General features: G+C 40.9%; 1 protein-coding gene and 1 long non-coding RNA gene across 4 annotated transcripts; one reads left to right on the forward strand and one right to left on the reverse strand.

Annotated features, from left to right (window-relative positions):
- Positions 1–134: 134 nt before the first annotated feature.
- LOC112257854 (G-protein coupled receptor family C group 5 member C) lies at positions 135–17,263 on the reverse strand. Of its 3 annotated transcripts, none has more exons than XM_024431741.1 (5): positions 16,954–17,263; positions 9,510–10,590; positions 3,709–3,809; positions 3,269–3,400; positions 135–2,421 (listed from the first exon to the last, which is right to left on the reverse strand). In XM_024431741.1, exons 2-5 carry the CDS (start codon positions 10,573–10,575, stop codon positions 2,389–2,391), a joined length of 1,332 nt encoding a protein of 443 aa, XP_024287509.1. In that variant the 5' UTR covers positions 10,576–10,590; positions 16,954–17,263; the 3' UTR covers positions 135–2,388. The 3 variants fall into 3 exon arrangements, with proteins under 3 accessions (XP_024287509.1, XP_024287518.1, XP_024287529.1); XM_024431750.1 differs by lacking the exon at positions 16,954–17,263 and adding an exon at positions 12,370–12,454; XM_024431761.1 differs by lacking the exon at positions 3,269–3,400.
- LOC112257866 lies at positions 3,756–27,947 on the forward strand. Its single transcript, XR_002954650.2, has 3 exons — positions 3,756–3,842; positions 26,699–26,981; positions 27,096–27,947. It is a non-coding gene; the product is annotated as an uncharacterized LOC112257866 (long non-coding RNA).
- The last annotated feature ends 15 nt before the right edge of the window (positions 27,948–27,962 follow it).

Below are 27,962 nucleotides of genomic sequence, written 5' to 3' on the forward strand. Positions count from 1 at the left end.
GGCGCCGGAAGTAAAGGTAAAATTAAAATAAAATAAAACATATGGGCATTTATTATAGTATAAGGGTAATTAACAGTATAAGATATTACCGGAATTAGGGTTTTATTTATGACAGATTCTCTTCGGACTATGTATTTCACCAGTGAATCTTTATTATTTGGGACATTAATGGTTGTTGATACAGAATGTGCATTCAAATAATTAATTATGGTTTTTAAACTTCATATTAGATTTACATTTCAGGATTGCAATTACAAGTGTAGGCTCAAATCTGATTTGATAAAAAAGTAAGTACTGTAAATAGCTATGTTAAAAATATATTTCAAATTCATACAACAGTTCATACAAGTGCTTCCATACATACAGTATGTAGTGAGGAGACATTCATTGGCATGGTATTTACATGAACTCATTCAACACCCTTTAGCTACAACTGAAATAGCTATGTGAACTTTATGAAAGTGATATCCACAAGCTAAGCACTAAACATTGACAGTTTTTAGGTATTTTCTTAAAACTGCACTGTTGGGAATGGGCTCATAAGTAAGCATTTCACTGTAAGGTCTACACCTGTTGTATTCGGCGCTCGTGACAAATAAACTTAGATTTGATTGGATTTTGATTTAATAATATTGGCCCTTACTTCATTTAAAGCAAGCAAGTGCACACTATTTGAATGCTTAACCTATAACTAAGTGTATTCATATTAGTTGGTATCCCAGAGACAGAAGAGTCCTTTCCCAAGATTCCATGGAACCATAGAGATATTCCAGAAATGGAATTTTCCATTCTTAATGAGTCCTCCTCTGGGAACCCAGGGATGGCAGGTAAATCCCATGACACCGTCACACCTGTTGGCCGCTCGCTTGACTGATCTTGTCGTTGGCTGCACTTCCATCTGAGTGTGTGTGTGTGTGTGTGTGTGTTCACTATATAGCCACCTTTGTTGACAAAATACCCCCCCATGCAGAGACAAAGTCTGACTATAATTTCCCACCATTCCAGCATGCTCACAGTTCATCTGTCACAGTACGTCCAGCGGAGAGCTTAGCTCAGCTCACAGTGAGAGGAATGGTAACCTTAACAAAATATATTGTTTTTTCCCTAAGCCATGGGTATACCGTCTGCTCTGTGGGTTGCTTTAACTGCAGGTTGCTTTGATCTATAGAGGGTTATGTCAAACACACACAGCAAATTGGCCAGTGTTGATTTTTCAGTGTAACTTTTCTTGTGTTTATTCAGTAGATACTTTCACTCTTACAGAGTGAATTTAACACTCAGTTGGGTAAAATATCCCCAACTGTTAGTGTTAATAAGCATAGTTATTGTTTTACACTGTGGAGAGTTAAACAGTCCCATCAAAAGCACGCCTATCATTATCATATTTCCCAGCATGCTCTACTGCAGGTAGATTTTTTAGGATTGCTTTTAATGTCTGTGTTTTTACATGTACATTGATTGATTAATCTTAAACTACACAAAGATAAATAACATACATTTTTCTAAACTAATCCAATCACTTAGTTAAATTTATTGCACCCGTTACTAAAATTGTTGTTTCAGTTTAAATGGTTTAGGTAGTCTTATCACTTTTCAAAAGAAGAAAAACCCTGACAGTGAATAACAATTTTAACTATAGTATATCCCAACTCTGGCTGGATTTCAATAGGAATTACACATCACTTTGAGAGCCAGCATAATGTAATTTGCAGGCCTGATCTGGTGTGCAAACCATGACTTTCTTAACGCCTCTGTGTTAGGATGAAACTAGGTCATGATACATGTACTATCATAGAGTCATAGTTTTAGATACTCAGTAGGTGAAAGCTACAGGCCTTTTAAATTAAATTCAGTAAGCATGTCTCTATCGTTAACAAATACAGTCATGGGTGGTAACTTTACAATTCACTTGAAAAGAAAAGGCACTCTGGGAAATAAGCAAATTTGTCTAGTGTTACGTTTTACTCTGTAGGTGTTGCATAATACTCTACAGTAGAGCTATGCAAACACCACAATCAAGTTCCTATGAACAGTTTAAGAGTTGAATGGGGAACACTGCAACAGAGTTCAATCTTTAACAGTTTCAAAAGTGTTATATTAACACCAGTTCAGTGGGACTCATATGTTCACTGAAAATAGTGTGCATTTAACACTTTCAGAGTTAAAAGTACACCATTGATTTTGCTGTGCAGGACTGTCCATTTATAGATAGGCAAATTGTTTGTATCGATCACCCAAATGTCACCTCTGGAGTCTGATAGGCTGGTCGCTTTAGAGCCAGCTCATATTAAGAATCCAATGGAAAACAGCAAAATAGAGTCAACAGATTTGAATAAAATGGATGAACAAAAATGTCTTGAGGAGAGAGGTGTAACGTAAAGTCTGTGTTCACCACTGGGATTTCTTGTGTAGTCCATTACCCTGAAAAAAAGAGAGATGATATTGTTAAAAACTGTTTTGGGGCAATTCCATCGTAATGGAATTACGCTGGGACTCAGATTTGTCAGTTTAAAGTGTATGCCAAACTTAAACCATTGATTTCAAAAGCTTAACAAACCATACAACTCCATGCAAAAGGTCTACCTTCAACAAGGAAGTTTAAAATCAGAGTCTCACCGTAATTCTGTTATCGTGAATTGCACATGAGGCTAATGTCATAAATATGCGTAGTGTAATGATAGTCCTAATGCAATGTGCGTGTGAAAAAAGATTGAATTGATAAGAGGACTGTCCATAACACCAGAAAGAAGTAAGAAACCCACAGGACAAATTAAGTAAAAGATAAGACAGGTCCAAAACAGGAACATCTCAATAAGAGAAAAAGACAAAAACAATATATTCCCTGGGAATGTAGAACTAAAAACCATCCAATGGGAATGTAGAACTAAAAACCATCCGATAGGAATGTAGAAATAAACACCATCCAATAAGCGTGTACAAGAGCAGGAAGAGAATACACATGCTCGTCAAGGTGAAACATAGACAAAGAAAGAATTCATCAGGAGGAACCCGTAGGTAGAACACGTTGCTATGGATACAGGTATACGACAGAGTTGAGAGGATTGCTTGTGCTGTGTGCAGACAGAGGCTAGAGAAAGGCGAGGAGAATGTGTCCGAGTACAGCAGGTGTTTGTCTCAAATCGCACCCTATTCCCTATTTAGTGCACTACTTTTGACCGGGCTCTGGTCAAAAGTAGTGTAATATAAAATGAATACTGTGCCATTTGGGACGCACTCAAGAGGACATGGGCTGTCTATCTCCACCTACACTGTGGCCCTGTTGTGCCTGTGCGTCTGCGGCCTTGTCGGTGCATACTGACAGGGTACTGCCCCCTCTGTGGGCCGGGGAGCTGTTGTTGATGGAGGCTCGGGGGATGCGAGACTCATAGGACATTTCCTGCTGCAGTCAGCGATACACATGGGCCACAACATGCACATCAGCATCCAGACAAAAGAGAAGGGAATAATATTTAAACAAATGGATATTAACATGGGTCCTCTTTTTTTTTAAGAGATAATTGAAAAACAAAAAACAACAATCTGAGGATGTGTGTGTGTGTGTGTGTGTGTGTGTGTGTGTGTGTGTGTGTGTGTGTGTGTGTGTGTGTGTGTGTGTGTGTGTGTGTGTGTGTGTGTGTGTGTGTGTGTGTGTGTGTGTGTGTGTGCACGCGAGCGCATTTGGACAAACAACTGATGGCCAGTACTCACATTCCCCATTCCCTTGCTAATGATAGCTAGCTCTGTGGGCTGGTAGACAGAACTGCGGAGCTGACCACTGTAGCCACTGTATGGGGACACAACCTTCGGACCTGAAAGGTACAACAAGAAAACAGACAACATAGGTAGGGACAATGGATACTTTCTTTATATAAATACATATTCAACTTCTAATCTCAATCGATCCAACTTAGTCAGATATTCAGCTCTGAAATGCTGTCCTTCTCTAGGTCAGGGGTATTCAACTCTTAACCTACAAGGGCTGTTGGCTGCTGTTTCTTTGTTCTACGTGATAATTAATTGTGCCAACCTGATCCGTAGAGGAGCACAATGAAAAACTCAGTGGAACTAGCTTTGAAGTCCGGAGTTGAATTTGAGGGCTCTAGGTATTCAGTGTTCCCAAGCAACCAGTCATGGTTTTAACCACCATGACAAGATCATAATGATCATGATTTAGGCTATAAGGGTGGAATTCAGACCCAGGTTATGTGCGCTTCAATGGAACTTAATTCCCGTTTCATGCAATTTTCTCTCTGTGCCTATTCTGACAATTTAAGCATGGGGAAATTCATGTGCCAGCCATGTATTCGTTTAGGGTGGAGATCACATAAATGGAGGAGTGGCAGATGTGTGACTACAGATGCACCATAATTAGACCTGGACTTAATTCCCTCATATTTCAACCACCCTTATGCACGAGGAAACCATGAACAAGGTCTAGCTAACTTTTCAGTTCCAAGTAGAAAAACAGATGCGAGATGCGAGGCATATCCGAGCAGAATGACAGTTGTGCCAAATTTAACCTTTGTGCACTCTAGAATATTTAATTATATTCCCTGACTTTTCCTGTTTCCTACAATTTCCTATTATGTTCAATGTTATAAGCCAATATTGGTAGCGACCGTAAGTAATAACCACATATATTTAACTGCCAATTTAGTGTTAGTTCCTTTCAGTTGGTAGGCTTACCCTACATTTCATTACATTGTTTGATTTAGACCATTTTTATTGGTTTCCTCTGTAAACGCTGTCACTTCCATGTGGTTGTTGCTGAGGGTCGCTAGCAATAATGAATAATATTGAATTACAAGTTACAAGGGACATGTAGCCTATTTGAATCATTATGTAATGCAGACTAAATATGACAGTTTAAACCTGAAGCCTGGAGCACGGTTCATGACGACTGGACCGTTGTTATCACAGTTCCATCATCAGTGAGGATTAAGGTCGATTTATATGACTATTGTTCAACCACTCTTGTACACTTTTCTCCCCTTCCAATATTTCATGGATTGAACTGAATATGGCAACTTTCAGGATGATCTGTTATTTTTATGAAGTAGGTAGATTCATAAATACTCTCCTAACTCTAAGTCAGCGTTTCCCCAACATGGGAGGGGTTGCCTTATCTGAGAATGGGGTCACTTGAGCAACAGGTTTATACTCAGACTCAGATGCAGCGAAGCTATCAAGCTCAATTTATAAGACGTCAGTATCGCTATCCACCTTGTATATCTGTAATATTGACAAAGAAACAAATACTAAGGGTGCAGTTTGGTTTTCAGTGGGAAACTAAAGCTGTCACGGTCATTAGGTTTATATTTGGACTCAGATACAGATTGAGTTTGATAGCTCAGCTGCAAGACGTAACTGTTCGTGTCGCTACGCTCCTTGTATGTTGTTATACTGCAATTGTCATAGCCACAAATAAAAAAATAAACACTGACTTTTGATTACATTACCTTTTTATTTTTTTATTTTTTATTTTTACATGGTGGGGTCGCAATACTTTTCTGATTTTTGATCAACTAAAAGGAGATTAATATGCATATTTTGATGGCTTTCTTTATTGATCCCTGTTCTCTCGATATATTCTAGTGAGTATGTCGAGAAAATTAAAATTTAAAGGTACACCGTATTTAAAGGGATAGCTTTAGATAAATGTACTGAAAATTCCATGACAAAATCTGTTGGCCAACAAGTGGGAGGATTTTTGGCGTTTTAACTAAATTTATTCAGTGCGCATAAGGGAGCCATACACAAGAGCTCGTTACGCACAGTACCAAATACTGTGAAGTGCTTAAATCAAAACACGTAAAAAATGTATAGATTTCCTAAGTCTGAATTGGCCCCTAACTATATTATCTCAATTGTGCATTCAACTGTGCCTCCTCTATAAACAATGGTAGTGCAAATCAGACCTGTGCAGGAAATAGTTGTATTCTGTAGCTTGTTTGAAAATTCCAACTTTCGAAATACTCGAGGTAGTCGAACATAGAGAATCAACTAAAGGCAACTATTGGCAACTATTTCCTTTGATATTCAAATACAGGTCTCTGAAAACCAAATAATACTTGAAGATATTTGAATATATGCAAGTTATTTGAAAACAACCGACTCATTGGCTGCTAAATATTTGATGAAGAACCAAAAACTAGAACAGGTAGTTTAACTAGTCTAAATATATTATCATTAACACGTGGTATTTATCACATCGTGAATTACATTAATGTTTACATCATTGTCATAGCCTATGGTTCTTTAACAGTACTTTTAGATCTTGGTTAATCATTTAAGATGGTGATTGCATTTGATGAACATCAGCGTATCAAATGTTTTGTTGAGGTCTGAACGTTCTTCCAGTGATGCTGAAACAAACATAATTTCCTTATTCTGTCCAATGCCATCAGTTACAGTATGTAGGTTCAGGTACATCCCTCATTCCCAAATGAATGGAAAAGATAAGCACAGAATGAACCAGGGAATTACATAGCACTTATCTTTCCATTTAGCATTGAGGAATATACATGGATCTACACAACAAATTACCTGGGACATTTACTTATAAGAAAAAAAATTGTGTTAAAAAATGTAATTAATAATAAAAATTATATAATATTATATTTTCCAGCATGCTCTATTGCAGGTTGATTTTTAGAATTGTTTGTTTCAATAGCTATGTTTTTGTATTCACATTGATTAATCTTATGCTACACGGAGATACATAACATACATTTTTCTAAACAAATCCATTCAGTTTGATTTTTTTGTAACCGTTACTGAAATGTTTGTTCCAGTTGAGTTGGCTTAGGTAGTCTCCACCCAATGTTTCTAATCATGGTGCTCATTCTGAACGCAGGCTGCAGGTGAATAACAATTCTACCTGTTGGGTAGCTTAACTCCTGCTGGATTCCAGTAGAATTTAGACACTCCATTTGCAAGCCAGTATAATACTGTATGACTTGCAGTTAGAATTCCACAACTCTGCAAAATTCCAAGATTTTCCCCAAGTCTTCTTTGGAAGTTTTCTGGAAAAGGATGCAGGACATCCACAATCCTTCAAACAGGATTTTGTGAGCCTACTCACATGCCAGTTATGCACTCATAACTAAAGGTACAAAGGATAACTTTACTGGGTAGTGTTTGTACCCCTTTAAGAACAAATCTAAAAAATAAGTATATTAGAGAGCTATACAACAGCCTGGAATTCATGGTTTACAGGCCATGAAGTAATGTGTAATTCCTATTGTAATCCAGCCAGTGTGGGGACATCCACCTATTGGATGTTTTAATACCTCCAACCTGTATTTAGAATGACTGCCAGAGTTGGGAAGACTAAACTATGAGACTACCTAAAGCATCTAAACTGGAACAACCATTTCAGTAAATGGGTGCAATAAGTCCAAGTAACATATTACATTAGTTCAGAAACTGTTTGCAATTTATATGAGTAGCATCAGATACATTAATTAATTAATTAATTAATATATGTACATGCACAAACATAGATATTGAAACAAACCATTCTAAAAAATAAACCAGCAACAGATCATGCTAGGAAATTTGATAACGATGGGCGTGGTTTTTGTTCAAAGTGATGTGTATGAGTTTCAAGCCCCCTGTATTAGGCTAAAACAAATAAGGCCTTATGAAATAAGCATGGTATTTCGTTAACATTTGAAACAAAACAATTTTATGATAGCTTAGGATCTGAGTTGGTGAAGTCCATCGGACAGAAAATGGATGAATGCAACAACCATTTCTCTGTCCTTAACAAATACAGGGCACTCAGGGAAATATTTGAATAAGGCTTTACACTAAGCAGTGTGTTCATTTACCACTGTTCCGGTGTCTATGTGGATCCACAGACGCAACACTTGATTTAACACTGCTTAGTGTAAAGCCTTAAAAATGATGTATTTTTTAAGTAACACTGGAGAAGTACTGTGCAGTACAATGCTGTGCAGTACAATGTCACAACTTATTTATACTTATCTGTACACAATATCATTGTTTGATTGGGTTGACTTGATTATCTACACCTGGGGCCTGTTCAAGAGAATGAAAATGTACAGAACGTTCAGATGTTCTGATTCAGAGGGGTTGGGTTAAATGTGGAAGACACATTTCAGTTGAATTCATTCTGTTGTGCAACTGACTAGGTATCTATGGAGACGGCACATTAACGCAAACACAAGCATTGATATTGGGACTGAATCAGAGCTGAGGAGTGTGTTGTGTCAACATTTATGTATGCATGGGACACTGGTTAGGTCACTGTTCTATTCTAGACATGTACTAACGTTTGAGTAATTACAAACTCCCATTGAATCACCTAGTAGATCGGTGGTAATGGAACGCGTGTGTGGGAGAGGTGACTCGGTAGCTTAACTTTTAAATAAGTCCTCTGGCTAAACATAGACAGTGACTGACTATTTAATGTTTTCATAGCTCTCTCTCATCAACCTTCGTTCTCAGTCTCGACCAGAAAATGTTCATTTGTTTTAAAACAAACATTCCCTTTTACTATTTAATACAATCGCCAAATATGGAAGGGTTATTTTTCCCCCAACATTCTCTGTTCTCTTCTCATTATTAGTTTGATGGGCTAGGCCAAATGTTATTTAGTTTAATTTATTCAAACATGAGATTCCAGTCATTAAAAATGGTGTCCCTCTATCTTCTAATATTGTCTTGATAGGGCGTGGTGCCAGCTGATCTCTCAGCAGACCAGACCAGGACATACAGTAAGCTAATCTCTGTCAGGACAGAGCTGCTAACTCAAAAGGCGCCATCCGCCATCCACATTACCATGTGCTATTATCCCTCCCACTTTAACCTAAGCCATAGTATGCGTCCCAAAGGGCACCCTATTCCCTATATAGTGCACTACGTTTGACCAGAGACCTATGTGCCCTGGTCAAAAGAAGTGCATGCACTACATAGGAAACAGGCTGCCATTTGGAACACAAACCTTGTGGTGATGAGATGAGGCTAGGGCATGTTGAGGGCAGGTAGAGCAGCATCAAAGAGATAGAGTGGGAGGAGGAGGGACACAGTGTCCTGTCTGGCCCGGCTGCATCCTACTAGATCAGATACGGTTCACCAACAGGATTAAAACCATCAGCGTATCAAATTCTGAAGAGTTTGGAGAACGTAAACTGGGTGTGAAATTCATTACCGTTTCGATGCCATTTATTGTTACTTCTTCACTGACAGTGTGTGAAGATCACTCCATGCAGACAACAACGTTCCCTTATTCATGTGTCGGACTGTACTGATGCAAGCTTCAGTGGCCCTCTTAATGAACCTCCCCCTCTAATGTTTGCTAGGTGTGTTAGAATCATCCACTGTATGTGATTTGCCAGCAAGAGGACAAAACATCCTGTCTAGTGAGGTGTACTAATTAGTGAAGCCAGGTAATTAGTGGGTCAACAAGTGTCAGTGTGTGTTTGTGAATGTGTGTGTTTGCGCACACCTGTGTGTGAATGCATGAATGTATGTCTACATACCTGAGTTTTCATCCATAGAGAAAGCCTTGTTCTCCATAAACATATTCTGCGCTCCTTGATCCTTCAGGATGGTCTCGTAGCCCACCCCTCTACTGGGGTACAGGTCCTCTCTAAACCCCGACGCCCCCCCGTCCTCCTGAGTCAGAGAGCAGATCTCTGGGATGGTGTAGAGGACCAGGAACACCCAGGCGTTGCTGACCAGGGCGATGGCCAGGGTAGGGTCATCCCAGCTGGGTCCACCGGTCCTCAGGTTCCCCCAGACGTACATGGTGATCCAGGCCACCCAGATGAACACAGAGAGGAGACCCGTGACGAGGAGTATTGCTCCCTCCTGGCGTCTCTGCTTGTGTTTCCCGCACAGGGAGGGTAAGGATGCCACTACGACAGCTAGGAGAAGATTCAGTACGTAGATCAGCGCCATTACAAAGTCCTGGTTGGCGATGTTACAGGGCACGTCGGCGGCCGTGCCTAGTGCTGTCCCAGTAACGTTGAGCGGTGACAGTGGGTAGCGAACAATGGTAATGATCAGCCACTCTGTGTTAATGACCACCTCCACCAGCCAGAGCCCCAGGGCTCCCAGACACAGAACCCAGGCCCGGGGCCCCTGATCCCCCCTGCAGGCCAGGAGGTTCAGCCTCACACACTGCATGAGAAGACACGTGAAGCACCCAGCGAACAGCACCCCGAAGAGGAAGCGCCGCGAGGCACAGGTGGCGAAGTCCTTCCCTACGATGAAGGAGAAAGTGAGGCAGAAGAGGCCCAGGGTACAGATCAGGAAGCAGGCATGGAGCCCCACGGAGCTCCTCTTGTTCTTGTCTGTGATGAATGGTAGGCTGGCCAGGAGGACGATGAGGAGGATGATGGAACCCACCACGCCAGCCGCCGCGAATGACTCCAGTACGATGCCCCATACGGCACTGAGGTCACACAGGCTATAGTACAGGGAGCCTACATTGGAGCCACATCCCCCTGGGGCCACGCTGGTAGCCATAGAGAAGGGGAGAGGCCAGAAAGTGACAGCGGTCGGGAGCAGAAGGAGATGAAGCCTCTTGAGTGTCCGATCCATGGAATTCAGCAGAACCTGTTCACACAGAAAGAGAAGAGGGAGAAAGTTTTTTAAGAGGATGAGAAGTGAGAAACTAATGACTTTGTCATCTCTTCAAAAGAGTCACTCTCGATACACCCAACCAGCTAAGTCAGGAGCAAACAAATAAAACATACTGTAATCAGGATGTAGTGGTGTTTACCCACATCACACAAGCAACTGATGGAGAGATTCTGTTTCTGTTCAAAATGGCTAGATTTCAGTGTTTTCTGAGAAATCCTCAGGAGGTAAGAATAAGCCAGCAACACGAAAACACAAGTGGAGGTATTGCTGAAGCTGGCATTGATCCCTTCTAAGAATCAATGAGTGACTTACAGGATAAATTAGGGTTAAGTGCCTTGCTCAAGGTACACATAAACATATTTGTCACCTAGGAGAAACCAGTGAACTTTTGCTTAATGGCCCAACACTCTTAACCACTAGGCTACCTGCCGCCCCAGTGATAACACTTAGGAATGTCAGTTGAGACACTCTTGTTGAGTCACACTCATTGGATAGCATAGTACAGGAAACACACTTGCATATTATATGTGCTGCTTGAACTTTAAGTTGAACTTGAGATGAGGTTCCATGAGCCTTTCAAGGTTTTCTATTTTTATACCAAAGACTTCTCCTCGTGAAGAGTTTGTCAAGCCCATCTAAACAACTGCCAAATGGTTTTATTAAGCATCCCTACAGTAGTCCCAGACGTCTTTTATTGCTGTGCCATGCTGTTTGTCTCTGTCAGATTACGTAATACTGAGTTGACGACAGCCATCTTTTAACCAAATAGATGGAGTTGTTGTGGTGGCGGATGCTGTTTAGTTTCCTGCCATGGAGCCAGTGCTTAGCCATAAGATAAATACTTTCCAGGTACATTAATTCAATAACCCTCATCTAATAACTTTTTCTGCCAATAATGTAACAAAGCTAATGTTGGGGACTAGGGAGTAAGTAGCACAACATCCGTCAATTGTTTGTGGAGGGAAGTGAAAGACAATTGTTTTGAACCTCTTGATCTCACACATACAAACACGTGCACAGGCTAGTGCCACACTCACTCACTCTCTCTCACACACATACACACTCACAACTCACACACACTCTTACTCACACTCTCACAGACACTCACACTCACGCTCAGACAAACTCACATGCACTCTCACTGTCTCACTCATACTCTCACTCACACAAACTCGCACTCTCCCTCTGTTTCATTCTCACACACACAAACATGGTCTCTGTTCCCAACCTTAAAACCAAGAAAAAGCATGGATATGTTAACCATTCCGCTTCTGCCATTAACTCTTTCAATCACCAACTGAGGTCATTCAACCTTAAACTGAATACCATGAAGAATGTTTCATTTTTATTCTTTTTTTTGCCATGTATCAGTTTCACTCATTGGTTGATACTGGTACTCCCTCTATTTAGCTCCACATTGATCTGGTACTGGTACTCCCTCTATATAGCTCCATTCTTTTATTTTATTTGTATTATTAAACTCTGCCTCGTTGGGAAGGGCTCATCAGCAAACATTTCACGGTAAAGTCAACACCAGTTGTATTCGGCGCATGTGACCATTGCAATTTGATTTGAAATATTGTTTTTCCTTTTACAGGTATTATTCTCAATCCATCGACAATACGAATCTCAAAACCTCGCTGAAGACTTGACAGGCAGTAGCTCTGACAAATCACTCCAGAATATCACTCTTTCAAACCAATGAAATTACAGAGAAGGCAGGAATATAATGTTGCAGAAAAAAGGGCTCACCTGCTCAGGTGTGTACTGTGCGTGCAACAAAAGCGACAGTCAATGCTGTGTTCATCTGAAAATGTATTGATTACAGTTTTTAACAATCACTTTGGCACTAATTTCAGAACCTTGTGGTCATTTTTCAAAACTCTAGACACAAAACTTAAAACGGTCATCACTTGTAACACAGTCAGTTCAATGTACAAAACATTGCATTGTGCATTCATATCTTTAAAGAAACCTTGCACTTGCAGAATCATTGGTTCAAATAACTCATTTGTCATGAAATACCATAGGAACATTCATTTAGATCACCCACACACAAGATACCGATAGTTTCACTGTGTAGTTGTTCGTCCAATCATTAAATATTGTAATACAAAATGTGATACATGTTTCATTATGCTACTACACGTAAATACATCACTGTAAAAGGACTAGTAGAGAGAATACTACAGACACAGTGGAATCATTAAACAAAATATGACATTTATTGATGAAATACAATAAAATCACAACATAGGTTTCTTTGAATCACAGCTAAAATAATTAGCTACAAAAAAAGAAAAAACAGTTAAAGGTCAACTGCAGTGTTCCTCACCTGGCTTACTGTAAAACATCACTGCAGGGTTCCTCACCTGGCTTACGGTAAAAAGCCAAACAAAAGATTGATTACTATACTTCTTTATTTCCATCAACCCTGTCTTGTGGATTTGGCCACAGGTTCTCATCCACATCACAATGGATGTTTTCATTAGCCAAACATCTTGGAAAGAATCTTTGGGCGAATCCAGGTCTGACACTGGTCTCCCGTGATGTCATTGCATGCGTCATCCATGGCCTGGAGAAGGGTGGCTTGTTCGTGAGGGCGCCTATCATATACCGTCCACCTACATGTGTAGAAAAATTCCTCAATCGGTTTAAGGAAAGGAGAGTATGGGGGTAAGTACAGGGTGGTAAATTGTGGTTGGGCCTGAAACCATGCATGCACCATTTGAGCACGGTGGAACCTGACATTATCCCACACAATGACATACAGTGAGAGAAAAAAGTATTTGATCCCCTGCTGATTTTGTACGTTTGCCCACTGACAAAGAAATGATCTGTCTATAATTTTAATGGTAGGTTAATTTGAACAGTGAGAGACAGAATAACAACAACAAAATCTAGAAAAACACATGTCAAAAATGTTATAAATTAATTTGCATTTTAATGAGGGAAATAAGTATTTGACCCCTCTGCAAAACATGACTTAGTACTTGGTGGCAAAACCCTTGTTGGCAATCACAGAGGTCAGACGTTTCTTGTAGTTGGCCACCAGGTTTGCACACATCTCAGGAGGGATTTTGTCCCACTCCTCTTTGCAGATCTTCTCCAAGTCATTAAGGTTTCGAGGCTGACGTTTGGCATCTCGAACCTTCAGCTCCCTCCAGAGATTTTCTATGGGATTAAGGTCTGGAGACTGGCTAGGTCACTCCAGGACCTTAATGTGCTTCTTCTTGAGCCACTTCTTTGTTGCCTTGGCCGTGTGTTTTGGGTCATTGTCATGCTGGAATACCCATCCACGACCCATTTTCAATGCCCTGGCTGGGGGAAGGAGGTTCTCACCCAAGATTTGATGGTACATGGCCCCGTCCATCATCCCTTTTATGCAGTGAAGTTGTCCTGTCCCCTTAGCAGAAAAACACCCCCAAAGCATAATGTTTCCACCTCCATGTTTGATGGTGGGGATGGTGTTCTTGGGGTCATAGGCAGTATTCCTCCTCCTCCAAACACGGCGAGTTGAGTTGATGCCAAAGAGCTCCATTTTGGTCTCATCTGACCACAACACTTTCACCCAGTTGTCCTCTGAATCATTCAGATGTTCATTGGCAAACTTCAGACGGGCATGTATATGTGCTTTCTTGAGCAGGGGGAACTTGTGGGCGCTGCAGGATTTCAGTCCTTCACGGCGTAGTGTGTTACCAATTGTTTTCTTGGTGACTATGGTCCCAGCTGCCTTGAGATCATTGACAAGATCCTCCCGTGTAGTTCTGGGCTGATTCCTCACCGTTCTCATGATCATTGCAACTCCACGAGGTGAGATCTTGCATGGACCCCCAGGCCGAGGGAGATTGACAGTTCTTTTGTGTTTCTTCCATTTGTGAATAATCGCACCAACTGTTGTCACCTTCTCACCAAGCTGCTTGGCGATGGTCTTGTAGCCAATTCCAGCCTTGTGTAGGTGTACAATCTTGTCCCTGACATCCTTGGAGAGCTCTTTGGTCTTGGCCAGGGTGGAGAGTTTGGAATCTGATTGATTGATTGATTGATTGATTGATTGATTGATTGATTGCTTTTGTGGACAGGTGTCTTGGGGTGGCAGGGTAGCCTAGTGGTTAGAGCGTTGGACTAGTAAGCGGAAGGTTGCAAGTTCAAACCCCTGAGCTGACAAGGTACAAATCTGTCTTTCTGCCTCTGAGCAGGCAGTTAACCCACTGTTCCTAGGCTGTCATTGAAAATAAGAATTTGTTCTTAACTGACTTGCCTAGTTAAATAAAGGTAAAAAAATAAAATAAATACAGGTAACAAGCTGAGATTCGGAGCACTCCCTTTAAGAGTGTGCTCCTAATCGCAGCTCATTACCAGTATGAAAGACACCTGGGAGCCAGAAATCTTTCTGATTGAGAGGGGGTCAAATATTTATTTCCCTCATTAAAATGCAAATCTATTTACAGTTTTTTACAATCACTTTGGCACTAATTTTGGAACCTTGATGTAATTTTTCAAAACGAACACTTTTTCCAATTGCTTGGATACAATATACATAAAGCTAATATAATTTGTTCATTGAACTAAAATCACCTGTTCAAAATAACACATCAAAGTATTACCATTTCAAAAAGCAATTCACACATTACATCTGAGATGACTGTCTATTCATTTCATTACAATGATCTAACTATCAATTGATACAACTGCTCAAAATGATAAGGTACTGTTGCATTACTCTTAATGCATAGTTTTATGGAAACTGACAAACAATATTCCATGTTTAGATCATGAAAGTTTCAGGATAACGAGATCCATTGACACCAATTACCATGGAACATTAACCAATTGGACTACATTATCTATGGATGTAATATTTCATCCTCATTCTTCATCAGACACTGTTTCTATGGTCCCATGTACCACTTTTCCAGACCATGTTTTCAGATTTTACATTATTGTACACTCACTAGCCATTTTATTAGGTACACCTATCGAGTACTGGGTAGGACCCCCTTTTGCCTCCACAACAGCCTGAATTATTCATGGTGTTGTATGTTAAGAGATGCCCTTCTGCACACCACTGTTTTAAACAGCTGTTACTTGAGCATTTGTGGCCTTTCTGTTCGCTTGAATGAGTCTGGACATTCTCCTCTGTGTTTTTTCCCATAGAAATGCCGCTCACTGAATGTGTTTTGTTTGTCGCACCATTCTCTGTAAACTCTAGAGACTGTAGTGCGTCTCTGTAAACTCTAGAGACTGTAGTGCGTAAAAATCCCAGGAGGGCAGCTGTTTCTGAGATGCTGGAATCACCATGTGTGGCATCAACAATCATACCGCGGTCAAACTGGCTCTGATTACTCATCTTGCCTGTTCTAATGTTTGGTCGAACAACATCTAAAGCTCTCTACTCGATATACTCTATATATTGAGTTGCAGGCAGCCACATGATTCGCTGTTCGAATGTAACTTTCTTTGATGAGCTAAATCAGGTCTGTAGAGCTGATGGCATCAAATTAGCATTTTGATCATTGGTTGTGAATTTTGTGACTAGAGTTTTGAAAAATGACATCAAGGTTCCTGAAATTAGTGCCAAAGTGATTGTAAAAAACGGTAATATGTAAGTGTATATAAGCAGTGGTTCCTGGGGAACCAAAGGGGTGCATATTTTTGTTTCTACCCACATGTACATACTCTATTACCTCAATTACCTAGCACACCTGCACGTTGACTCAGTACTGGTACTTCTTGTATATAGCCTCACTATTGTTTTTATTGTCTTACGATTTCCTTTAATTCAATTGAGGAAATATTTGTCTTACATTTTAACTCTGCACTGTTGGGAATGTGCTCGTAAGTAAGCATTTCACTGTAAAGTCTACACCTGGTGTATTCGGGATGTGATCAATACACCTTTTATTTGATTTGATTTCAAGGATAAACTCGTCATCGGGCTTTGATGATTTGATTCAGGTGTGGTAGTTGTTTTGTAAAAATGGATACCCTTAGGATTAAGAAACACTGGGCTATATAGTGTTAATATGTCATATTTTGGACATATTTTGGATACAAAAAATGAATTTAACCTTTATATAACATGACGTACGTCATGTTTGCTTCACCAAAGTTTCACAAAATCTTTGCTTCACAACAGATACATGAAGCTCAACTATAGGCTTTTAACTAACTGTTAAATATTTTTTGGAACAATTTACAAAAACCCACGAAAGTTGTATAGTGTCTACTGGCTTTTGAGTGTCGCTATTAGACCGTGCGTATTGATTGTGTTACTAAACACTTAACTGTACCTTCATCTCTTCACAAATTAAATTAATCTGTTGAGGACCTTACCTTCAGATGTCTGACTGTTGTAAATTTTTGTTGTTCTTGGTGGTCCTTGATATTGTTGCTACTTGCAATTCACCTGTTCCAACCCACACTGACAACAAAAAAACGCGCTCTACATTGTCCCCAGGTAGCCTACATCCAGTGGGATAAAAGTTGATAGCTCTTTGAAAATGTTGCCTATATTCCGTTTCTAGTGGTTTTGAATTACCCTGCAATCTCTGCTTTTGGTCAATTCTGAAATATTTACGTTGGGGTTGGATCTCACAATACTAGGCTTCTAGAGCTGTTCATGCAGAGCGATTGGTCCCTGGATAGTGACTGCCTACTCTCTCTCTCTCTCTCTCTCTCTCTCTCTCTCTCTCTCTCTCTCTCTCTCTCTCTCTCTCTCTCTCTCTCAAACACACACACACAAACACCATTTTGATTAATACCAACAAGGTTGAGTGTCACTGTAAATAGAATAATACAAGGAACTTTTTGTCTTGTTAACTCTACAAAGATAACAAATACAATGTATTACTTCTAAGGGAAGGGGGATGTGTGAACCACTTTCTAATTGACACTTTACAAAGATGTCTGATTCGAATAAGTCAAGCTTGCACATAAATGACTGCACTGCCAGGAAAAGTATTTGCAAAGTCTATTTTCAAGGTCTTTGCGCCAGTCGTGCGTTCCATGTCCAAGTTGCTGCATTTGACCACGGTGACCTCGAAGGTATTCAAAGTGTCTTTTCCCCGCTCCATGGATTGAACGTTTATATGCAATTGGGTCATCAAGACTAGAAGTAGACCATTGTAAATAAATTAGGCCATCTATTCGCGCCTCTCCACAGAACATGTATAGCCTATGATGAAATAGAGACTCCCAATGTGTCAATAGCCTAGTTTTGCATCTGCACACACAGATTATCTTTCTTAATAAGATCTAAAAAAGTAGGTATGAGGAGACACCTGGTGGTAGGGCAGTGGTTACATGGCAGTGGTTACTGGGTAGTGGTTACAGGGCAGTGGTTACAGGGCAGTGTTTACAGGGCAGTGGTTACAGGGCAGTGGTTACAGGGCAGTGGGCAGTGGTTACAGGGCATTGTTTACAGGGCAGTGTTTACAGGGCAGTGGTTACAGGGCAGTGTTTACTGGGCAGTGGTTACAGGGCATTGTTTACAGGGCAGTGTTTACAGGGCAGTGGTTACAGGGCAGTGCTTACTGGGCAGTGGTTACAGGGAAGTGGTTACTGGGCAGTGGTTACAGGGCAGTGGTTACAGGGCAGTGGTTACTGGGCAGTGGTTACAGGGCAGTGGTTACAGGGCAGTGTTTACAGGAGAGTGGTTGCAGGGCAGTGGTTACAGGGCAGTGTTTACTGGGCAGTGGTTACAGGGCAGTGCTTACTGGGCAGTGGGCAGTGGTTACAGGGCCCCTGAACAAGGAAGTTAATCCACTGTTCCTAGGCCGTCATTGAAAATAAGAATTTGTTCTTAACTGACTTGCCCAGTTAAATAAAGGTAAAATAAACTATTTTATAACACATTTCATGTGTCAGAAACCATGGACAATTCAACCATGATTACTATTAAGTTTAGATAGCTGGCTAGACTAACTTACCAAGCTAAAAAAAATGTTAGCTGACATGGGTTGAGTGACTGTCAGTGACTGATTAAACAAGCGATACCTACATTTCGAATTAAACCTTGTGTATTCTATTATTCTAACACTCAAGCTAAGGCATCTATTGATCGGGCCCCTAAGCGACCGCTTATGTCGTTTATGCCTAGGGCTGGCCCTGCTGTAGGCTACAGTGCCTTGCGAAAGTATTCGGCCCCCTTGAACTTTGCGACCTTTTGCCACATTTCAGGCTTCAAACATAAAGATATAAAACTGTATTTTTTTGTGAAGAATCAACAACAAGTGGGACACAATCATGAAGTGGAACGACATTTATTGGATATTTCAAACTTTTTTAACAAATCAAAAACTGAAAAATTGGGCGTGCAAAATTATTCAGCCCCTTTACTTTCAGTGCAGCAAACTCTCTCCAGAAGTTCAGTGAGGATCTCTGAATGATCCAATGTTGACCTAAATGACTAATGATGATAAATACAATCCACCTGTGTGTAATCAAGTCTCCGTATAAATGCACCTGCACTGTGATAGTCTCAGAGGTCCGTTAAAAGCGCAGAGAGCATCATGAAGAACAAGGAACACACCAGGCAGGTCCGAGATACTGTTGTGAAGAAGTTTAAAGCCGGATTTGGATACAAAAAGATTTCCCAAGCTTTAAACATCCAAAGGAGCACTGTGCAAGCGATAATATTGAAATGGAAGGAGTATCAGACCACTGAAAATCTACCAAGACCTGGCCGTCCCTCTAAACTTTCAGCTCATACAAGGAGAAGACTGATCAGAGATGCAGCCAAGAGGCCCATGATCACTCTGGATGAACTGCAGAGATCTACAGCTGAGGTGGGAGACTCTGTCCATAGGCCAGCAATCAGTCGTATATTGCACAAATCTGGCCTTTATGGAAGAGTGGCAAGAAGAAAGCCATTTCTTAAAGATATCCATAAAAAGTGTTGTTTAAAGTTTGCCACAAGCCACCTGGGAGACACACCAAACATGTGGAAGAAGGTGCTCTGGTCAGATGAAACCAAAATGGAACTTTTTGGCAACAATGCAAAACGTTATGTTTGGCGTAAAAGCAACACAGCTCATCACCCTGAACACACCATCCCCACTGTCAAACATGGTGGTGGCAGCATCATGGTTTGGGCCTGCTTTTCTTCAGCAGGGACAGGGAAGATGGTTAAAATTGATGGGAAGATGGATGGAGCCAAATACAGGACCATTCTGGAAGAAAACCTGATGGAGTCTGCAAAAGACCTGAGACTGGGATGGAGATTTGTCTTCCAACAAGACAATGATCCAAAACATTAAGCAAAATCTACAATGGAATGGTTCAAAAATAAACATATCCAGGTGTTAGAATGGCCAAGTCAAAGTCCAGACCTGAATCCAATCGAGAATCTGTGGAAAGAACTGAAAACTGCTGTTCACAAATGCTCTCCATCCAACCTCACTGAGCTCGAGCTGTTTTGCAAGGAGGAATGGGAAAAAAATTCAGTCTCTCAATGTGCAAAACTGATAGAGACATACCCCAAGCGACTTACAGCTGTAATCGCAGCAAAAGGTGGCGCTACAAAGTATTAACTTAAGGGGGCTGAATAATTTTGCATGCCCAATTTTTCAGTTTTTGATTTGTTAAAAAAGTTTGAAATATCCAATAAATGTTGTTCCACTTCATGATTGTGTCCCACTTGTTGTTGATTCTTCACAAAAAAATACAGTTTTATATCTTTATGTTTGAAGCCTGAAATGTGTCAAAAGGTTGCAAAGTTCAAGGGGGCCGAATACTTTCGCAAGGCACTGTATTTTCTCCAGAGGTATCTCTCTCTCCACAGAATCCTCACTGTGTGAACATAGAATCCCTGGAGGTTTATAGGTTGTTATCAATAAGCGTCACAGTAAGGTGCAGAACGTTCAATTCACCTAGGGGGCAGGGAGACTCCCAGCTCCGCCATTGACAACTGAATGTTGCTTTCAAGGGAATATCAAATACATTTTACAACTATTTTTTTGTAATATGATCACCTCTTGAAGAGCAGTTAGATTCTTCTGATTACTCTATGCAAAGGACAACCATCTCTGCAGCACTCCACCAATCAGGCCTTTATGCTAGAGTGGTCAGACGGAAGCCCCTCCTTAGTAAAAGGCACATGACAGCCTGCTTGGAGTTTTCCAAAGCCACCTAAAGGACTCTTAGACCATGAGAAACAGGGTTCTCTGGTATGATAAAACCACAATTTAACTCTTTGGCCTGAATGCCAAGCATCACGTCTGGAGGAAACCAGGCACCATACCTACGGTGAAGCATGGTGGTGGCAGCATCATGCTGTGTGGATGTTTTTCAGTGGCAGTGACTGGGAGACTAGTCGGGCTCAAGGGACAGATGAACAGAACAAAGTACTAAGAGATCCTTGATGAAATCCTGCTCCAGAGCGCGCAGGACCTCAGACTGGGGTGAAGGTTTACCTTTCAACAGGACAAGGACCTTAAACACACAGCCAAGACAGTGAAGGAGTGACTTAGGGACAAATCTCTGGATGTCCTTGAGTGGCCCAGCCAGAGCCCGGACTTGAACCCTACAAAACATTTTTGGAGAGTCCTGAAAAAATTGTGCAGCGACGCTCCCCATCCAACCTGACAGAGATTGAGAATGGGAGAAACTCCCCAAACACAGTACAGGTGTGACAAGCTTGTAGCGTCATACCCAAAAAGACTTGAGGCTGTAATCGCTGCCAAAGGTGTTTCAATATAGTACTGAGTAAAGGGTCTGCCTACTTAAATGTGATATTCCAGTTTCTAAAAAATTTAAATTTCTAAAAAACGTTTTTTGCTTTTTCATTATGGGGTATTGTGAGTAGATTGATGAGGGGAAAAAACAATTGAATCCGTTTTAGAATATGGCTGTAACGTAACAAAATGTAGAAAAAGTCAACAGGTCTGAATACTTTCCGAATACATTGTAGCTACCTAGCTAGCTGAACAAACAACTTGTGTAATTTATCTTGACCCAACAAATCTCAGCGTAACACCTGCATTTTGGACTTCTAACCCCTTTCAAACATTGTGTGTTTGAGCTACAGACTTCAGGGTAGTACCAATGAATTTGTCTATTACCGTTAGTCTGTGTGATTAACGGAGGCTACGCTAGTAGCTGGGTCTTTTTACAATTAACGGGGACTACGCTAGTAGCTGAGCTTACAAAAACGTCTGTAGAGTCAGAATGGTTTGAGCTGCAAACTATTCAAATCTATCTATGAAAAGCTGAGCCTCTCATGAACATACACGTTTTGCTCGATGATGCTCACAACCGTTGAAAGAATGTTATGGGTTCTTCTACATAGAAGATCATAGGAAATCCCAGGACATAGTGTCTATAATACTGTAGTAAGTTCACATACCTGTCACAAAGTGACACTTGTCACTGACTATTTGGATATGAATTACCTTGAGAACAAACCATTTCTGTACTTACAGCATTAATATAATTATATTTTTATCAGTTATTTGCTTTGGCTGACCTTTTTTTATTGACTTTTGTCATCAAACTCATGAATCCAACTGTTTTGGGTAAAGTAATAAAGAAGTTGAAATATTTTGGTTAGATGTTTTTAAAACTGACTGCGAAAATTATGAAGTACGAAAAGGCTTGTTCATTCACGTCATGAATTCACTATGATAGCATAATATGTGTATGTTTTTTAAATTCTGTATTAGATCATACGGGTTGAAAAGTGTTTGATGTCTGAGTGTTGGAGTGTGCCCCTTGTCTGTAAAGTAAAATGGTGCCATCTGGTTTGCTTGTGAGCAATTTTAAATTATTCATACTTTTACTTTTTATACTTAAGTATATTTTTGCAATTACATTTACTTTTGATACTTAAGTTTAACACCAAATACATTAAGACTTTTACTCAAGTAGTATTTTACCACTGCACCTCACACATGGTTATTGGCTCAAATTAAAGAAGACACCTGTACAAATGTCAAATATTGACATGCTGTGCTAACATAATTGCAAAAGGGTTTTAAAATGATAAACTTGGATTAGCGAACACAGGAGTGATGGTTGCTGATAACGGGCCTCTGTACGCCTATTTAGATATTCCATAAAAAATCTGCCGTTTCCAGCTACAATAGCCATTTACAACATTACCAATGTCTACACTGTATTTCTGATCAATTTTATGTTATTTTAATGGGCAAAAAATGTGCTTTTCTTTTCTTTCTTTTCTGCTGCACTGAAAGTAAAGGGGCTGAATAATTTTGCACGCCCAATTTTTCAGTTTTTGATTTGTTAAAAAAGTTTGAAATATCCAATAAATGTCGTTCCACTTCATGATTGTGTCCCACTTGTTGTTGATTCTTCACAAAAAAATACAGTTTTATATCTTTATGTTTGAAGCCTGAAATGTGGCAAAAGGTCGCAAAGTTCAAGGGGGCCGAATACTTTCGCAAGGCACTGTACATATGAGATGAGTATGTAAACAAAGTGGCATAGTTTAAAGTGGCTAGTGATACATGTATTACATAAAGATGCAGTAGATGGTATAGAGTACAGTATATACGTATACATATGAGATAAATAATGTAAGGTATGTAAACATTATATTAAGTAGCATTGTTTAAAGTGGCTAGTGATATATTTTACATCAATTCCCATCAATTCCCATTATTAAAGTGGCTGGAGTTGAGTCAGTGTGTTGGCAGCAGCCACTCAATGTTAGTGGTGGCTGTTTAACAGTCTGATGGCCTTGAGATAGAAGCTGTTTTTCAGTCTCTCAGTCCCAGCTTTGATGCACCTGCGGGGTGAACAGGCAGTGGCTCGGGTGGTTGTTGTCCTTGATGATCTTTATGGCCTTCCTGTGACATCGGGTGGTGTAGGTGTCCTGGAGGGCAGGTAGTTTGCCCCCGGTGATGCGTTGTGCAGACCTCACTACCCTCTGGAGAGCCTTACGGTTGTGGGCGGAGCAGTTGCCGTACCAGGCGGTGATACAGCCCGACAGGATGCTCTCGATTGTGCATCTGTAGAAGTTTGTGAGTGCTTTTGGTGACAAGCCGAATTTCTTCAGCCTCCTGAGGTTGAAGAGGCGCTGCTGTGCCTTCTTCGCGATGCTGTCTGTGTGGGTGGACCAATTCAGTTTGTCTGTGATGTGTACGCCGAGGAACTTAAAACTTGCTACCCTTTCCACTACTGTTCCATCGATGTGGATAGGGGGGTGTTCCCTCTGCTGTTTCCTGAAGTCCACAATCATCTCCTTAGTTTTGTTGACGTTGAGTGTGAGGTTATTTTCCTGACACCACACTCTGAGGGCCCTCACCTCCCCCTGTAGGCCGTCTCGTCGTTGTTGGTAATCAAGCCTACCACTGTTGTGTCGTCCGCAAACTTGATGATTGAGTTGGAGGCATGCGTGGCCACGCAGACGTGGGTGAACAGGGAGTACAGCAGAGGGCTCAGAACGCACCCTTGTGGGGCCCCAGTGTTGAGGATCAGCGGGGTGGAGATGTTGTTACCTACTCTCACCACCTGGGGGTGGCCCGTCAGGAAGTCCAGTACCCAGTTGCACAGGGCGGGGTCGAGACCCAGGGTCTCGAGCTTGATGACGAGTTTGGAGGGTACTATGGTGTTAAATGCTGAGCTGTAGTCGATGAACAGCATTCTCACATAGGTATTCCTCTTGTCCAGATGGGTTAGGGCAGTGTGGTTGAGATTGCATCGTCTGTGGACCTATTTGGGCGGTAAGCAAATTGGAGTGGGTCTAGGGTGTCAGGTAGGGTGGAGGTGATATGGTCCTTGACTAGTCTCTCAAAGCACTTCATGATGACGGAAGTGAGTGCTACGGGGCGGTAGTCGTTTAGCTCAGTTACCTTAGCTTTCTTGGGAACAGGAACAATGGTGGCCCTCTTGAAGCATGTGGGAACAGCAACTAAAGAGCAACTAACGTGAATTCAATGTGAAAGCAATAAAAAATTCCACCATGTCGTTGGATTTAAGTTAAACATTTGGTGAAAAAATATAAAATTCCCTTCCATTGATGACTTCTTGCATCAGTTTTCCTCATTGATTCAACGTCATCAAATTGCATTTTTTGACGTGGAAACAACGTGGAAACGTTGTGGAACGACGTGGAAACAACATAAATGCAACCAGTATCTGCCCAGTGGGCTGAGTTTAGGTCCATAACTGGTATCTCTCTCCTTAGATCTCATTCATGGTTTCATTTAGAATTTTTTTTTTTTGTGCCAGGGACCGGCAAGGCATGGCCTTCTTTCTCTGGGGACCGTTTGGGTAACAAATGATTGCCCTAACACATATAACTATTTTAAAGAGCCAGTGCAATCACAAACATGATTTTCCAAAATACTGTGCAATTGTTAAAGTTATGATAACCCCCTTTAAGTGTAAGGGCTGTTTGAAAAAAACACCTGAAATGTCTGCTTGTTTAGGTGGGATGGAGTTTTTGGCCTTCCATGGTGATGTCCTCATGCGATAAATTAGTTAATAGACCAATAAGAAAGACAGTTCCAAACCCATCTGCCAAAAAACAAGAAATGTTGATTTTTCCTTCCCCACTCCCACAGTCCTAGCTAAATTGTTGCTTGAGAAATTGCCCTCTGCTAAGAATCTATTTTTGTTTCTTTGTTAAGTAATTTATTTAATTGTTAGCCAGAAATGTAATACTTATACATAAAAATGTACATTTAAATAGTAATAACATGCATAATCAAGCTATTTAATTCTCTATTTTAAGACACTTGGGGGGATCAGAAACAAAGGTGTATAAATTACTTGATGCAAATGTTGAATTTGGCCTTACCGCTATAAATGCACAAAGTAACACGCAAAGATATTTCAAATGAGGAAGCCCATGGCTATCTGAAGGATTCATGGTTTGTATTGAGTGAACAGTCCTCTGCGATTAGTGCTTTTAAAATTTTATTTTACCCCCTTTTCGTGGTATCCAATTGTTAGTAATTAATTGTCTCATCGCTACAACTCCCGTACGGGCTCGGGAGAGACGAAGGTCGAAAGCCATGCGTCCTCCGATACACAACCCAACCAAGCCGCACTGCTTCTTAACACAGCGCGCATCCAACCCGGATGCCAGCCGCACCAATGTGTCGGAGGAAACACCGTGCACCTGGCGACCTTGGTTAGTGTGCACTGCGCCCGGTCTGCCACAGGAGTCGCTGGTGCGCGATGAGACAAGGATATTCCTACCGGCCAAACCCTCCCTAACCCGGATGACGCTAGGCCAATTGTGCGTCGCCCCACGGACCTCCCGGTCGCGGCCGGCTGTGACAGAGTGCCCTAGACCACTGCGCTACCCGGGAGGCCCTGTGATTAGTGCTTTTTGAGGTCAGTTCGGTTTCAGTTCGATTATTGAAGAAATTATCACAATTTCGGTTTCGAAAGACATTTGTAAACATTAAATGCATTATGAAATAATGAAATTCAAATGATTTTACAGCTTTTTAATGGAAATTTCAAGCCCAAAATAATGAACATTAAATTACCAAAACATTGAAAATATTTAATTGTCTCTGTCAGGTCTACACTGGTTAGACATCAATAGAGTAACAGAAAATGTCTATGAAATAATAAAATATTTCAGTTGTGTATATTACTATTTGATGATTTTATTATTTTTCATTCCTTGAAGTCATCATCTCATCTCTGCTCAGGCAGTCACAGCCAGACAGCCAGATCATCTGATGCTGTCTCTGTGCTCGCCATACTATACTGTCTTTAGTCATCCTATTTAGCTAGGCTAGCCTGTTTAAGTAGAGATTTCTGACCAAATAATTGTGTTAGTTCTTCAGAGTAGATAAGGCAGACTTTCACAAGCTGTCTTTATCCCTCTGGTCATTGTGTTGTGTACATTCCTCTCTCATGTGGTCTATGCGGTCTGTAGCAGGAGTAAAATGTGTCCAAGCTAGAAAGAACAGGCGCCACGGATTATTGTAGTTAATTTCTAAGTTTCTGTGCTGATTGAAACTAGATTGAATATGTGCTTAATGACAACTACAACTCTCTTCAGCCCAGCGTCCCACATAGGTGTTGACTCCAGTAACATTTAATTTCATAATGAAAGAAATCTTGCACCCTAACCATTCACATCATGTTTCTGCAGAACTGCTAGACGACCCTTCAATGGAGGAAGAAACCATCTGTTCACAGCAGAGCAGGAACAACACATAGTGAATGAGGTCATTTCAAACAACAGCATATGTTTACGACAACTGCATCACCACATCATCACTGACAACACAACATTCAGTAACATAAATAGGGTGAGTTTATCCGGACTTGGCCGTCTCCTGAAACGCCATCATATTCATATGAAGCAGCTCTACAGAGTACCATTTGAGGAAAATTCTGACAGAGTGAAACAACTGCGCTGTGAATACGTACAAGTAAGCTATACTATCCTGTCATTGGTACTGTATTCCAGTGTATTGTGCTACACATTGACTGCTCTATGTCTATTCATACTGTCATACAATCATGTTTGGTCTTGTCTGTTTCAGATAGTTATGGAACTAGATGCTGCTGCAGAACATCATGATTTTGTCTATGTTGATGAGGTCGACTTTAACCTAGCCAAAACAAGACGCAGGGGAAGAAACCTCATAGGACACCGCACCATCATCAATGACAGCGTGGCAACATCACAATGTGTGCAGCCATTAGTCAGAACGGTGTCCTTCATCATCATGCCACTTTTGCTCCTTACAATACTGCCCACATTATCACCTTCCACGACATCCTGCATAATATCCTCATTCGCAATGCCAGAGGAATGGGCCAGAGCAGTCCAGGTTTGTTGTCATCTGGGTCAACGTAAGTTTCCAACGGGATGCTCTAGTGTGCAATTGGTTCATTGACCATCCGCAAGTTGATGCTCAACCTACCACCATATTCTCCATTTCTAAACCCATTTCGAAGAGTTATTTTCAGCATGGCGTTAGATGGTATATGATCACCAACCCACCAACGCATATCCCTTCTCCAGGCGATGGAGGAGGCCTGTGGTGACATAGACGAGGGGGCATGACAGGGCTGGATACGCCACTCCAGATGCTACTTCCCCCGCTGTTTAGCCAGAGAGAACATCGCTTGTTGATGAGGTGCTGTGGCCATACCCAAATATGGGACAGGATGCTGCCTAATTGTTTTTTTCTTTATAGTAAAAAGCCTGTTTGTTTATCTTCTACTGTATTTGTTCAGTCTGTTACAGTTCATCCCGAAATCATGATGAAAATACAATGTTTTGAGAAATAAATACATTTTATTTCCCCCCCTTGCATTTCTGTTTATAGTGTAAATATATACTGAATATGCATACATACTGTATATATCTGTGCACATACAGTACATGCACGTGTGAGTGCTAT

This window comes from Oncorhynchus tshawytscha, linkage group LG01 (genome assembly GCF_018296145.1).
Source record: "Oncorhynchus tshawytscha isolate Ot180627B linkage group LG01, Otsh_v2.0, whole genome shotgun sequence".
Classification (NCBI taxonomy): Eukaryota; Metazoa; Chordata; class Actinopteri; order Salmoniformes; family Salmonidae; genus Oncorhynchus; species Oncorhynchus tshawytscha.